Raw genomic sequence first — 15,654 nt, 5'->3', positions numbered from 1 at the left:
CTGAATTTACTGTTCTCATGTTCAGAAACACAACCAGCAAAAGGACTGGTTCTGGGAATATTGTTGGTTATGTAATCTCACCCCTCCTTTTACTTCAGAAAAGACAATATGTATTGAAAATTTCCATCAGGATAGCTATTAGCTGTCTGATTTTCGTTTTTCACTCTTCTGATGAACATTTATATGGATTTAACATCCTCTACAAAACCTGGGGCAGGACATTCCTTCTCTCTTGCTTCTATGAATCTTGTGGTCTTTTTGTCTTTATCTTAAGACAACTTGCTGGTGTCATCACTTCTTACTGTCTCTATTGTTTCCCCTTTTCTTTGTCCTCCTCCACTCACCTCTGTCTTTTGATTATTGCTATCTGCATCAAGCAGCAGAAAGATAATGCGTTCAATAATTTAGATGCAATCTATTACTTCCAGCAATTTCACTTGAAAAGTTTGGTTTTCAAAACTATCAGGCCAAGGCATCCACTGAAAGCTTTCTATTTGAGTGAGTATTGTCAAAGCTTTATGCCCATATTGTCCTGTGGTATTTGCAGAAATGTTTTTGGGTTTTTTTTAGTGTAGGTTTTATTTCTGTATAGAGATTAAAAGCAGCAAAGATAAGCTTAGAGAAGAATTCAGGATCAGGATACTAAATTTGGGATATTTCACTTGCACATCCATGTCCAAACTGGGTCGTGCACTAATCAGGAAGCAAGGAGCATATGCCTTTTTAATTGGATTGTTTTAAAAATTTATGCTGTCTGTGCACTTTCAAATTATGGCAGTGATCCTGAAACACTGAGGTCAATGAGATTACTGATAGGCATAGTTACTCATGAGACAAGCCTTTGCAGACTGTATTTTAGGAGTCTGTGGACTCATGCAGAATAAAAATCAGGTTTAAACTCTGTGAGATTTTTCTCTTGACTTTTACTAGAATTCATAATTTTAAACAATTTTGCTATGTCTTTAATATTTATGAGAAGCCCTGATACATTATTATACAAATTCAATTATTCATCACCTCAAAAGATGAGGAGAAACTGAGAGGGTTTTTTTTAATTTAAAGGGTGTCTTCAGTTTTTCTCTCTTTTTAATCTAGTATTTTACATTTTAGAAGAAATTATATAAATGGTGACTCAGAAAATCATCAGAATAGCATTTAAATGCTATGTCCTCAAGCTCCCAAAAATAAAACATAGGCTAGTGCTTAAGTGAGAATTGTTCACCTAAATTGGGGAAACGGAAGGGAGAAGCATAATCCCTTTTCTTAGATGATGAAAATTCTAAATTGGATTTATCCTATGAACTTCTCAATCCAGGAAGGTTTTGTTTTATTCTTTGTCTCACAGAATTTGTAGTCTATAAGTATGTTCCCTGAATGTTCACTTCTTAATTTTGACCATGGAAGAGTGTAAGCAGCTTCCCCTTTTTTCTTCCAGTTAGGCCTGCTCTCCTGATGCTGTGTGCTGATCTAAAATATGCAGTCATTATTTTAACATTCTGAAAATACAGTGTAATCACAATCCCTCATAAGCTTCTTTTTCCTCCTTTCCTCTTTTGGTATCTCAGCTATTGAAGTGAAGATGTTTATCCCTTAGCACCTGGAGGAGACATACAAGAGGGTAAATTCAAGGTGGTGAAGTTGCTCATCTTCTCATCTCTAAGCTGCACATATCTATGCTACATTTTGCTTATGTGCAAGCCTGGTCACAGCTGGTGTTACCCTTTCCTTTTCCTTGGACTTGCATGTACTTGAGATTGATACTTAATTTCTTTTTTGAAGCAAGAACTTTCATACTGACTTTAAAAAAAAAAAGTTCATGAAGTGCAGTACAGGGATAAAATATTGCATAACCATGAAATAGCCTCAAATCCAGCCAGTGGTGAGGGTGAGGGGATGAGATTCTGCACATGTTCCAAAAAATAAAAAATTGGAAATACCATGCATATCTGTCAGTTCATCCAGAGGAAGCTTTTGGAAAAAAGCTTTCAAAGTAAGCTGAAAATCCTTTGCACATTACTACACTTACTGTACAGGCAAAGGTGATCCAAGGCTGCCTTACAGCAGTTACTGCTGGGTGGTGCCTGTTCTGACATGACTGCCCAGATAGGAAGTGTGTTGAGAGGAAGAAATGCTCATTCTCTGACTCATCTGCAGAAGAATCTTCATCTGAAAACAGCAGAGAGAGAACTCAAAAAGCAAAACCATTGATACAGTGTAAGAAATGGTTTTCAACTAAAATATTTTTAGTATGCATATAGCTTAATGTGATTCCATATTTACTGTTCATCCTAAAGAGATTTTACATGCATTTACAAAGGTCTAGAAATTGGTTGTAAGATTCTCAGTTTCACTCCTCACCTTGTAAAAGTTCTGAATTTCTGTAGGAAGTAGTTTGAAAGTGTTCAGATGAGAAATAATAAATACGTGTCTGTATGGAACCTTGTGATGAGATTCACCCATTTTTCTTCCCACCAGGTTTGGAGGAGATCAGCCCGTGTACATCAATATTATTAGAGATCCTGTCAACAGATTCCTATCCAATTATTTTTTTCGACGTTTCGGAGACTGGAGAGGAGAACAAAATCACATGATCCGTACCCCCAACATGAGGCAGGAGGAAAGATACCTGGTATGTTTAAATAAAAGGTTTTGATCACTAACTTCCCATCACTGTTATGTATTGCTGTTATTGAAGCTGGATGCGTGAAAAGTGGGAGACTGAGGCATCTTCTGTCTTGTGTTTTTTCCTCTGTGTTTTCTTGCCTGGTCCTTAGTTTGCTCAGCTTGACCGTGTAGAATTCAGTTTGAGCTTGAATAAGCTGACAGCAAGTTCCAGATTTCCACTATTGAATTATGGTCCTTTCACTGAGTTGCATTTGCACTGCATAGTAATATAATAATTCTGCTTATATTTATCACTGTGAATGTTCAGACAGATTTTTAGGTTCAGACTGTATCTGTAACTCTGCAGTCTCAGAGGAAAATTGAGAAACAGAGCAATGCAGGGAGCTCAAGTCTCTAATATTCTTGCTGATAAGTTCTTTTTAATGTTCTTTACACCAGGGCTCTAATCTCAGTTCTTGCTTTGGTCTTGTTGCCTTGTGTCTTTTTTTGAGTTCATGATGGCAATAATGATGAATAAATTATTCATAATAAGTTTTTAATTTGTACAGTTGTAACACCTGCCAGCTTTTGTTGTATACCAAGTTCCCATGGCAGTAGGTGTTGAATGAATGCTAAATAAGAAACACAGAAGCTAGAGAGATGGCTAGTTTGGTTTATATTGATCTCTTTGCATGTAAACAGACACCTCTCAAAAAAGGCAAAATGGTGGAGTTACTTCTTGCTCTCTCTCTGATGGAGATCCAGTTTGATTTGACTCAGCCTTCAGATGTACTTGAACCTGCAGAGTGAAAACTGCAGTGAAACAGCAGTGGCAGGAAAGCTTGATGGTCTTCTATGAGATGTTGCAGGCCAGACATAATGTCAAAACAAGGTATGTCTGTGGCTTTTGGAGGAAAAAGAGGGGATGCTTTTGTGAGGTTTTGAAGGAGGCAGGATTACAAGATGTGTGATGAGCCATAGAGAACACAGCTCTAAACAACTGCCACACAACAGCTTTCAGCCCTAGCTGAAGTTAGATGAATCCAAGGAGAGCTGGGGTTTTTTTCCGTGTTACAGATCTGGTTTGATTTCTTTTGTCATCTGCTGTTTGCCATGCAGGACCCTGTGAACAGAAAAGCTTGTAGATTATGAGTAGTTGAAGGGGTTAATAATCAGTGTAACTCTCTAATTGCCTTAAATTTAATGACATCTCCTATACAGATATAAACTGTGAAGGGTTTCTTATTTGCCATTTGCCTAGAGATCCCAAAGAAGTCCCTATGTTGGCTGACTGAGTCTATCTCCTGGTGTGCAGAGCTAGAAGGTTTTGCATGTTGTGTGCCCATGGACTTCTGCTTCATCATCTCTGAATGAGACAAGAGGGTTGAGGAGATTAATGAGGGGTGGGGGTTTTTACCAAAACTTTATAACACTACTACATTTTCTTTTTTGGAAATGTTCAAAATGAGTAGCAGAATCTGTACTTTACTTTGAGTGCCTTCTTGTTTGAAGTGCAGTGATTGGTGTCTCTTACATCTGTGAAATGTAACAAACTGTATTAAACGTAATAAACTGTATTATTTCAGTAGTGACCAAGCAGCTTAAGACATGATTGATATATGTATATATATAGCCAGTGAATTTTTACTTCAAGCAGAACTGAAACAAATAGATCAAATTCATGTTGTCATGGTTTAAAAACTAATAGAAATTACCTTGCATTTTCATGGGCATTGGCATGTTCTTTAAGAAGTTAATTGTTGATGTGTATATGCAGATATCTATGCATACACAAATCATTACAAAAGCTATAATGATAAAGAAATAAAAAGTGTCTGACTGAGGCCAGCAGTCATTTTGTTCAAACGGCAGTTTGTTGATCTGAGGCACCATTAGCATCCTTCATAAAAACTATTTTTACATTTTCATTTTGATTTTCTCTGTTGGTAAGTCAGTGTTAGAATCCTGGAAACATATTTGGAACCTGTTTTTCAGCCCTCCTTGGCAGACTTTGGCAGTCACTTCCACTGCTCAAGGAGAGTGACAGTAACGTATAGTCCACTTGTGGTTGAAATTAATTTTTACAAAAGCCACTCATTCTGAATGTTGAGCATTTTTAATGCTTGAGCTATCCAACCACATCATATATTGCATGCCTGCATTTTAATCTTCTCCTCAGTGGTGCAAGAAAATTAGCTGGTATATTTCTTAAAATTCATGTATTGGAGATTTTGGAATCATAGCTTCAGAAATCTGCAAAATCAATTGTCAGATCTAGCTGTGAAGAAGGTAAGAAGCTGGTTTTACCTCTGAGCATGAGCCAGTATGCCATTTTAGCACAGGACTGATGGGTGGCCTCATTGCAGGTCCATAGCTTTTGCAATTATTCCCTAATATTCTTTTAAATGCAAAACTTACCATGAAACATTACTCTTTTTTATGGGGGACTATTTAAGGAAACTTAGATTTAGCATATTAAATAGTTTCAACATTGATCACAATATTAAACCTAAGCTGTTTGGGATGAGGTGTGCCCTGACTATGAGCAGATACATGAAAGTAGGGGGAGGATATGAGCTTTCACTTTTCTTCTTCAGATCCACAGCTAGGAAAACACGTAACTGCTGGTTGACCCTGAGCTCATTGCTGGAGTACTTGAGAAGCCTTGTGTTGATAGCAGTTACAGACTTACAAAATGGACTGGAAAAACTGTAAATATCACTTTTCTGTTTTACCAGAAGACTTGGGTTTGCAGGCAAAAGACATGTATGTATAAACTGGGTCTTAGAGGCTAATTGTACTTTTATCAACCATGATGTTCTTGGCTCCCTATCTCTTGGAAGGTGATGTGGGAAACTGGGAACCTTTCCAGGCCATCCTGGCATCTTCATCAACAGCTGCCAACACTATCCATGTCCCTTGAAAAGCGGAGGGTAGCATCCATATTCCTTAAAACTGCAGTGTGAAGGTGTGGGAGCTCAGCTGCTCTTAAGTGAGGAAAAGCATTTTAAGATCAGATTTTGTGTGATGTGTTTGTTGTGATGAGCTCCAGATCGTGGTGCCCTTGATGGAAGCATTCCCTCCCCTCAATTCTGATCCTTAAGAAAAAAAGGGAGCTGAAAAAAACCCCAAACTATCTTGAAGTCTTGTAGTACCTTGCATGCTGGGTTTTTAACATTGAAAATCTGAACTTCTGACATTGCAAAGGTCAGAAACAGAGACAGAAATTCCCACCATTCACTGATCATTTGAAATTTTCTCTGAATAGAGCTGCAGGTTTTGACTTTGTTCCAGGAAACACAACCATTCATTTGGGAGTCAGATAAATTGTTGTAAACATTTTGGTAAATGTCTGTGTTTACCAAAATTTAATTGAAAGTCAAGATAGAAAACAAGCCTTTTATTCATGAATCAGATACAGCAGAGGCAGCTGCTGCAATGTGGGACTTTTTACCCAGGTCCACAAGATCCTTGTCCTGACCTGGCACTTTCACTGCTGCAGTGAGTTATTGTTTGTCACTTGAAGAAATCACTTCCAAGCTCCCCCAAAATAAATAGTGGCAGCGTGGTAGTGTGGAGTATGGCAGAGAGGTAATTAATGGTGAGCACCTTGAGTCAAGTCTCAAGCACACTGATGTGACTGTCAACCCTACATTATGGTCCTTTAAGATGAGATAAATTCACAAAAGTTAATTTAAAGTCATGTAGTGACTAAATTAAATTAAAATTAAAGTAGTAAATGTGTTTCAGGTTGAACTAGCGTTCTTAGAGTAAATATGCTTCAATAAAGCAAGCAAACCCCAATCAGTGAAGCTGTGAATGCTGCAGGTACCAAGCAAAGAAAATATGCATGAGATGCAATTTAGTTCAGGGCTTGGAAGCACAGAAGGTAGGAATCACCTCTGATGAAGACGGACTACTATAAATATTTTAAAGCTTTATATTAAAATCATTCCTTCCAGAATGTTTGTTTGTAATTATCTAGTATCTATTACCACTTCAATTTGAGACAGCAAATATAAAAAAGGGCATGTATAGAGTTTTCATCTTTTCTTGGTACTTGGTAAAACTTCAATCTAAGACTACTAAGGCTGAATGAATATGTGAAGCAGCATGGGCTGTGTGTTGTTGCCCAAATTGCAGGAAATCTGGTTACATGGGATTCTGATCTCTGTTAGGCTCATGAATACCACAGCTCCTAGTTCACTCCAGTAAAAGATTTCTGAGCTAATGTATCAGAAGTGAGAATTTTTGTATTTAAAAAATCATTCAGTAAGATAAGAACTTGTCACCTTCCTATAGGATCTTTCAAATTTTCATTACAATTAGCAGTTACGCTTACTTGGCATCTCTGGGTGGCTCTGCAAAGTTTTTCAACTTCATCTCTGAAAATAAATATGCTTTTCTCAGCAAAAATTAAAAATATTCTAACAATATTCAGCCTCATTTATGTTAAAGATTACTCATGCAAGTGATCCCATAAAGGAGCATCTGTCCTTTTGTCTTTTAAATGAAATGTTAAAATAATTGTTAAAAGTGTATTAGGATTACTGCAAAGGAGGGAAGTAAAATTCAAGTGGTGTCAAGGAACTTTCACATCAAATTTCTTATAATAGGGAAAAACTATTCCTTTTGCAATGTTAGCTTTTATGACTTAATAAGAAAACTAATGTTGTTTAGGTTATTTCATAAATTTCAAACCAAGTAATAGAAAAAGGTAAACTCCATAGAACATTTTTTTTTTAGTCCTGAATCTTGAGAATTTCCTTTTATGATTTCCATGGTTTTAATTAATATAGGAATATTCACTAAATATATTTAACTAGTTTTATTATTTATGTTTTCAAATTTCTGTCTACAATGAAAAATACTCTTTTACCAATTACACTGGTTTTCAGACAGCAGCTGGCTGTCTTATCTCCTGTGTTTATCTGCATAATACCATGGGTAATTATGTTATGAATTGTCATCAGTCGTTGTCGTCACTGAGCTTTCTCCTTCATCACTTCAGGTAAGTTTCTTCAAGCTTTTCTGTTGCCAGAGACATGGCCTCCTGGAGAGACCATGGTATGGAGCCCATGCCTTCATCTTCTGACTGTCACTCTCATGAGTGTGTTTCTCTATTTAAAAAAAGGCCGGGAGAGAGTTGCCTGCCCACGGATTTGGTGCAGAGGGAGCAGAGGGTTCATGACCCTGACTTCTGACTTATGTTGAGCACCCCACAAGAGGGGCTACAAGTGTCTGTTGATTGAACCTGGGAAATTTTGGGAAGGCTCTGATACCTTGGTTAACATTGTTTAGACTGGAAATCTGAGGCATGCAGAGGTTAAAATTATTTGCCTTTGTCTGTGTAGTGCATACCAGATATTGGGGAGTTAAATATATAAAATAAAAAGAACATTTTTCACTTAGTGGGTTCTGAGCTGTAGTTAAGAGCCTAAACATTGTGTGCACTCTCAGTGTTTTCCCTGACGTAGCCCCATACACACAGTAGTTATTTTACTGTCTGTGTTATACACTGGTGCTGCTGAGGTGGTTTGAGTTGGTCACTGGATGTGCTGCAGCGCAGCTTTGCAGCTGCAGGTCTGGTTTGGGGATCTCACAGTAGCACCAATCCCTGCGGCTGGGACGGGGCTGCCAGGAGAGCACTGCTGAAGCGCAGCCACCTGTCAGCTGACCCAATTAGAACAGTTTGCTGCTTCTTCCCTCTAATGAGTGCTTTTAATAGTCTCCAGCTGTTCCCTTTTGCTGCATTACCTCTTCACAGCAAAATTTCTGGCCCATTTCTGCAGCTCTTCATCTATTGTGTGTGCTCTAAAGCACCATTTCCCCCCTTAGATTCTCACATTTTGTATTAATAATTTATTGAACCACAAAGTTAATGGTAATTCAGACCTCAGCTGGAGGAGGGACTGATTAAACAACTTACAAAACATAATATTAAAGGAAATATTTTCATGGCTGACATTTACTTTTCAGTGACTTCAATTTACAAACCAATATTTTTTAAATGTTCCCCTGTGGAGTTTGCATTCCAAACATTGCAGCATTATGCATTTATACAAAAGCAAGAAAATGTGCCTTCCTAATCTGTTTTCATTCAATGGTCTGAGTCAATTGCACATAGTAGATACACGACATAGCATTGGTTAAGATTGCAACACTAAAACTTCCATGTAATTCACAGTACATACTTCTATCCATAAAAAATGTGAGATTAATACCATGCTTTTATTTTGATTATATCATTCTGTATTGCCATTCTCCTTTTTGTGGAGACAGGATACAGGATAATAACAATATATTGCTTCAGAATGTAAAAAGGTGAGGGGTTTTTTCTTGCTGTGTTGTAGTGGTCTGAAAATTTCTGGCTGTTGCAGATTTTAAGGAACTGCAGAGAAGCCAGAAACCAAGTAGCAGTAGAGGTCCAAGGACTAAGTACCTACAATCTTTTTTAAATGTAACATTATTACTGGGTCTTACCATATACTGTGTTTCAGTAGTGCTTTTTAAGACATTTGTATACGGAAGAACTTAATATCTTTTATTAAAGAACCTTGCTGTATTAAGTTTAAAATTATGTATCTTCATTTTTATGGTGATTTTGCCAAGTTTTTTTATTTGTGCCTTTCTGAGCACGAATACAGGACAGCTCTTGATGTTCTTTCTTTTTTTGTTTTTTGGGTTTTATGTGTTGTGGTAGCTTGGGGGAAATAGTTTTCTCTATCTTCTCTATAGGAAGATCCTGTTTGTAGAGTGGAAAATCCCAACCAAAGAACAAAGATTCTAATATATTGATGCCAGCTTTTTAAGGCCATGTAAACTGTATAAGAGAAGAGGGTATGTCTGTGTAATATTTTCAGGAGATGTATTTTTGGATCATTGAACAAGAACAGAAAAGAGCATTCTTGTGCAGCCCAGGGACAAAAGTCAGCCACGCCTTCAGTGAAGGCAGGAGAGCAGTTTGCAGGGGATAATCTTTATTTTACTTAGAAACTGAGGGAGTCTGACAAGCCTTTTGCAGGGTTAGGAGTGAGATCTTCTGTGTGTGTTGGGTGGTTCTACCATAGCATCTGCTTGGTTCTCAGTAGCAGTAAAAAAAAGGCAAACCAAAAGCAATAAAGAGCAGTACAGAGAACTTCATTGTATATAAACCTCCAGTGTGTCTGCACTTGAGTACTTTCATGCGACATTTGACCTCTTGTCCTAGGGTATTTCCTCCCAAATTTGCCCTAAACCAGGACCCCTCATTCCAAAAATGGGACTGAAAGAACAGGAAAACACTCACAAATGGGTAGGAGCCATGATGAATAATTTCCATATGAGGAATGACAAAGATTAGTGCTCTTCAAATAAGGAAGAAGTAAACAAGAGAAAGGACATGAGAAGACATTTTCAGGATGCATAAAAAAGTGGCCTCAAGGGTGATTGCTTTTGAGCTGTTTCAGTGTAAGACTAATAGAAGTTTACAATTTGAATGGGTAGTTGCCAGATCCAGTAAAAAATAGATGGTTTGGACAACATGTAATTAGGCTGTTGGAGTCCTTGCTGGTCATTGTTGTGAATGAGTTTATATGTATTCAAAAAGGAAATACTTTAGGAAACATTTCTTTACAAAGAGAGTGGCCAAGCACTGGAACAGACTTCTTAGAGAGGTGGTCAATGCCCAAGGCACGTCACATTTAAGAGTGATTTGTACCTTAACATATTTTAAGTTGCAGTCAGCCCTGAAGAGGTCAGGCGGTTGGACTAGATGATCCTTGTAGGTCCCTTACAACTGAAATATTCTCGTCTCCTCGAGTCTCCTCGAGTCTCCTCCCTCCTCCCTCCTCCCTCCTCCCTTCTCTTTTTAAAAGTGCAGCTATGTGGCCGTCAAGGGCTGTTAATTACCAAAACAACACCTCTTCATCAGAAAATATCTGATCAGTACAAATCTAAAGCCTCAGGGGTACTTAGAAAAAGGTCCTTCGTGTATGGTAAAAGTTCCTCATAGCCAGTAGTGATTTTCTGAAATTGGTTTCTGCTCTGGGTGACTCAAAAACAAACTTTATAATTGCATGCTAACAAGTGAATTACTACTTGGTGATTTATATAAGGTAGTTATATAAATAACTTTATATAAGTTATAGACATCTCCAGTTGAATGTGTTGTTTCTTGACTTTAAAATAGTTGAGTGTTCTTGGGTATATGCCATAGTGGCTAAGACTTTGTTGCCTTACATTTCTGCCAATCAAATTAATTTTTGTAAGTTCCAGACTGATGCTGAAGCAATTAACTGTTAACACTGTCATGACTATTCTCAAATCTATCGTTAAAAGCTAAGATACAAATGCATTTAAAGTATAAACTGCATCCAGTTTTACATTGTGCAATGTACTACTAAAGATACCAGAAGAGAAGATGTAAAAATCTTTAAAATAGTGGGATAAAACATTTGTTTCAGTGTGTGCTTTTTAGAAATGTGAAATCTCTTTCTTTTTATATTTCCGTATGAGTGAATTTCAGGTGTTCAATAATTTGTATAAGCCTCGAGTTGAGTATTTGCATTTTCAGTACTTGTGTACTTTGTTAATGTGAAAGTAACAGAAAGACATATCTAAGCAGATAACACACACATGATTTCCAGTGAGGAATGACTTAACAATGATAATTAGCTGACAAATAACTATTTCAGCTGAATGAAGACAAGAGGATCTGTGTGTGATATGAATGTTATCTTCAGCACATAGTCTAGCATTTTGGGCATTATGAACCCAAAAGCAGTGTTTAATAGTCATCAAGTAAAACTAATTATTGATTGATATTTTGTTTGTCTTAAGTTGGAATACAATGGTTTTTAAAACTGGAGTGTTTTATCATCCAGAAAAATAGAATGCTTTCAATTTCTGTTAGTGCAAATTTTAAAACAATTCTTTTTAAAGTTACAGTTTGTACATGGCATAAATAACAGAGATGGGGCATTGACCAGCAAATAGTGCAAATAGTGTGTCTTAAAAATATGATATAATTATATATATATATGTGTGTGTGTGTGTGCATATGTGTGTGCTTTGGAGTCAGACTTTTTGAAATTATGTTTCATTAACAATTTTTTTGAAGATTTGTCTAATGAGATCATGGTGGCTGTCCCTAGAAAACGGTACTGTAAAACCTCCTAAGTACACTCCTTGCTAGGAGTAGGCCTATTTTCTTTTCCTTGTTGCGTTATGCTTTAACCACCTTAAATGAAAACCCTTTTGTTGCCAGTAGGATGGGGAAGGAAACTGCAGAACCTTTTACTCCTCTTGACAGGGGAAGGGCAGAGAGAGACAGCCCTCCTCTTGCTGCCAGCATATTGAATGTGTTCAGGCTGTGGCATGATAATGTAATTTCAAGCAGTCAGATATTCACTCCACTCTGTAGGTGTCAAAACCTGCAGGAACTGACAACCCATGAAAAGAAAACTGAATTTATTAGCCCGTTTTATTCCTTGTCTGTCATTCTCCTTCCTCTTTCCTTTCTGTGATTTATACCTAAGTTTTCTGGCTGTCAGAGCTGCCAACAAAGTGAAATAAGCAGAGATCCTGATCTCTAGAACTTCCTAGTTAAAGCAAAGCTGAAACTTTGAGGTGGTGGATGGCAAGGAGAGTGCAGGACAGTAGAATTAGGAGAACTGCCCGCCCATGGTGCGTGGCTGACGTGGTGAGGGATAGACATGTCTTTATACAAGCATCCAGAGCTGTCCTGAGCCTTAGGTGTTTGTTGACAACAAAATATTTTCCTATCGTGTAATTTTTTGGTGGTGGTGTGGACTCTTCTGTTGACTGCAGGATGGCTGGGTCACACTTGTGAAATCTGTATTTTTAAGACTGAAGTAGTTTATGTTGAAACCATATGGAAGCGGAGATGGTATTTTGTGGAAAAAAGGGGCATCAGACACACTCTGACTTAGTTTATTCTAGTTTTTCTGAAGTTTTTAAGGTTTGTTGTACTCTGCAGAGTAAAATCCTGTGCCTTATCCTGGTCCAAGCTCACAGGGCCCCCAGGGCCTGCTGTGTGCTTGCTCCTTTCTGGTTTGCACTAAGGCTCATGTCTCTGGAGCCAGGGCACACGTGGTGAGCCTGAATTTCCTGTGGGACACAACTGGGCTGCTTGTCCCACTGGGGAGGTGGCAGGTTCTTCCCAGCCAGCCCACCCAGCAGGGAGAGAACCCTTAGTACAGCAGTGAAGATGAAGCACAGAGGTGCAAATCTAGGTTTTGTTTCTGTCTCATTACAGAATGAATACATCTCATCTGGGAATAGTCTGCCTAAAAATCAGATGCTGGCTGTTCTTCCTTTGTTTGCTTCAGTATGCTCCTAGGATGGAGAGATGGGTGTGTGTGTTTCTCCAAAAACAACCAAATGCCATAGGTTTGTCTTGGCAGATGGATTGTAATATAATTTCTTTTTGCTTGGCCCTGCCTGGCAAGTGGATGCTGTGTTTTCCCTCAGGAGTGCTCTTCAGGTGTCAGGTATTCCAAAATCAGATTTTCCTTCTTGGCATAAAAGATATTACTACAGTTGCTTTTCTTTCCTTCTTCTTTTCTTCTTTTCTTCTTCTTTTCTTCTTCTTTTCTTCTTCTTTTCTTCTTCTTTTCTTCTTCTTTTCTTCTTCTTTTCTTCTTCTTTTCTTCTTCTTTTCTTCTTCTTTTCTTCTTCTTTTCTTCTTTTCTTCTTTTCTTCTTCTTTTCTTCTTCTTTTCTTCTTCTTTTCTTCTTCTTTTCTTCTTCTTTTCTTCTTCTTTTCTTCTTTTCTTCTTCTTTTCTTCTTCTTTTCTTCTTCTTTTCTTATTTTCTTATTTTCTTCTTCTTTTCTTCTTCCCCCCCTCTTCCCCCCCTCTTCCCCCCCTCTTCCCCCCCTCTTCCCCCCCTCTTTCCCCCCCTTCCCCCCCTTTTCCCTCCCCTCTTCCCCCCTCTTTCCCCCCCTCTTCCCCCCCTCTTCCCCCCCTCTTCCCCCCCTCTTTACCCCCCTCTTTCCCCCCCTCTTTCCCCCCCCCTTCCCCCCCTCTTCCCCCCCTCTTCCCCCCCTCTTCCCCCCCTCTTCCCCCCCTCTTCCCCCCCTCTTCCCCCCCTCTTCCCCCCCTCTTCCCCCCCTCTTCCCCCCCTCTTCCCCCCCTCTTCCCCCCCTCTTCCCCTTCTCCTTCTCTTTCCTTCCTTTTTTCGTTTCCTTTCTTCCTTTGCAAGAGTGGATTATGTTGGGAGGTTCTTGGCATACTGGTAGCTTCTATTGGAGTAAGAGGTTTACTACTCTAAGTTTGGAGGCTCCAGCCTCATTTTAGATGTCCTCCCTTCTCTTTTAATTGAAAAGATATGAAAGGATGAGGTACTTCAGACAATGAGGTGACAGACTGGCTTCTTTGCCAGACAGATAAGCAGCTGCAAACAAAAGAGTGGGCAAGTTTTGCTGCTTAGTACAGTGGAAGGACTAATGGCTTCTGTTCCCTGAAACAAGGATGGATTCAAACCACATGCTCTAAGGCATCTTGGCAGCTTAATGAACTGGAAACCCAATAGAAATAACCCTAGACATTTGAGGGGTACTGATGGTCAGAGGGAGTCCTTCAGAAAGCTGTTTCCTTCAGCCTTTTTGTGGTGGATTTTAGTCAGTTTCAAAAGGAAAAATAAAATAAGCTTTTCATAACTTGGTGAGAGACTATTACCAGGAGAAAATGTGAGGGAACAGAGTGTGATAAACTGTAAAACTGTATTTTTTGTCACTGAATTGGGGTTCAGGGCATTTGGCCATTTTTTCGTTCATAATCAGTCAAGTAAAGAAGGGTAGTGCTGCCAAGAAATAATTTTTTATTGACTTCCTTATAATTCCACATTATTTAAAGAAAGAAATGTGAAAAAAAAAAAAAGCCCCAAGGTATCAGTTGTTTCAAATGTGGTTTTGGTTTTTGTCTGAAGATGGGTGTTTGAAGTTGAATTACCTTTTTCAAAAATATGTCCCTCCCCAGTTTGCAGATGATACTACATGCTTGTGAGTTATCACAATCATGGGATGGTGGGTGCATCAGGGATGGCAGTGTTGAATGAAATGGTAATTCCATCTTTCAGAATAAGCAGTAGGCCTGCTGTGTCAGCTGAGAAAATTCCCTGTGTAACAAGGTAGTGAAATTCTCCTTTGAAGTAAAAGCAGTGTTCATTTTTTCTGGTTATTATTCCAAGCATTGCTTTTTTGCTTGTCTGTTAGAATTTTCAAAGCTCCTCTATCCCTTGTAAATTTAGTTGCTTTATATAAAATCAAAATCAAGCTGTCCAAAAACCCCAACAGAGGGTGTTAAGCTGATTGTTGTTCTAGACTCTGGAAAATGGACTGCCATTGTTTCAGCAAAGCTGGCTACTGCTCAGTGAGTTATTGAAACACAGTCTAGTCAGGTTACCTTGAACACAACTTTTTCCTATGAACTCTAATCCAAGCAAAGCCAGCCACTATTCATAACTGAGCTTGTCAAGAGTAATTTCCTTTTTCTTGGGAAAAAATCCACTAACTGGTGGCAAATAGGAAATTTTCCATGGTGAAGATGGATTGTTAAATGAGATTATTATTTTCTTCAAAATTAATTTTTTGTTCTCTTTGAAAGGAAAAAAGAAAACTGAAGTGTTCATCAGGGGCTAATGAAAAAAAAAAAATTAAAAATTTCTTCAAAATGTAATCCAAAGAGATTGTCTTGGATAAAAAGAAAGGGGTGGGGGGAAAGCATATTTTACACTTTTTTTTCCCCTTCCTAACAGATTTTTTAACCTTCATGGTTTTATACTTGATCTTGTTGCTTGCTGAGCTTTTTAAAGCCACAGCACCTGAGCTGAAGGCATTGAGAGATTCTGGGTTTCTCTGTAGAAAGGGAAGTATGGTTTTGTTTTTCATAGTTGTAGAAAAGAACTTCAGCAGATGACTGAAGATTAAAAAACTAAAAAAAAAATACAAATAGGAACATTATTTATGCTTCTGAACCTTGTAATTTTAGGAGGTTTATAATACTTGGTGTTGTCAGTACAGTGATAGTCTTGTCAAACTGAAAAGTGG

At 38.2% G+C, this 15,654-nt stretch overlaps 1 protein-coding gene across 2 annotated transcripts in view; it reads left to right on the top strand.

The window, feature by feature from the left end:
* Positions 1 to 15,654, top strand: part of UST (uronyl 2-sulfotransferase) — a 153,205-nt gene that overhangs the window by 92,886 nt on the left and 44,665 nt on the right. For both annotated transcript variants that reach the window (XM_005518502.3, XM_088053561.1), the window contains one exon: positions 2,476 to 2,629. In XM_005518502.3, coding sequence (XP_005518559.2) covers positions 2,476 to 2,629 — 154 coding nt within the window. The remainder of the gene's footprint in view (positions 1 to 2,475; positions 2,630 to 15,654) is intronic.

Source organism: Pseudopodoces humilis, chromosome 3 (genome assembly GCF_049639895.1).
Source record: "Pseudopodoces humilis isolate 2021_Gansu_Grassland_sample_001 chromosome 3, ASM4963989v1, whole genome shotgun sequence".
Taxonomy (NCBI): Eukaryota; Metazoa; Chordata; class Aves; order Passeriformes; family Paridae; genus Pseudopodoces; species Pseudopodoces humilis.
This window is presented reverse-complemented; position numbering and strand designations above follow the sequence as displayed.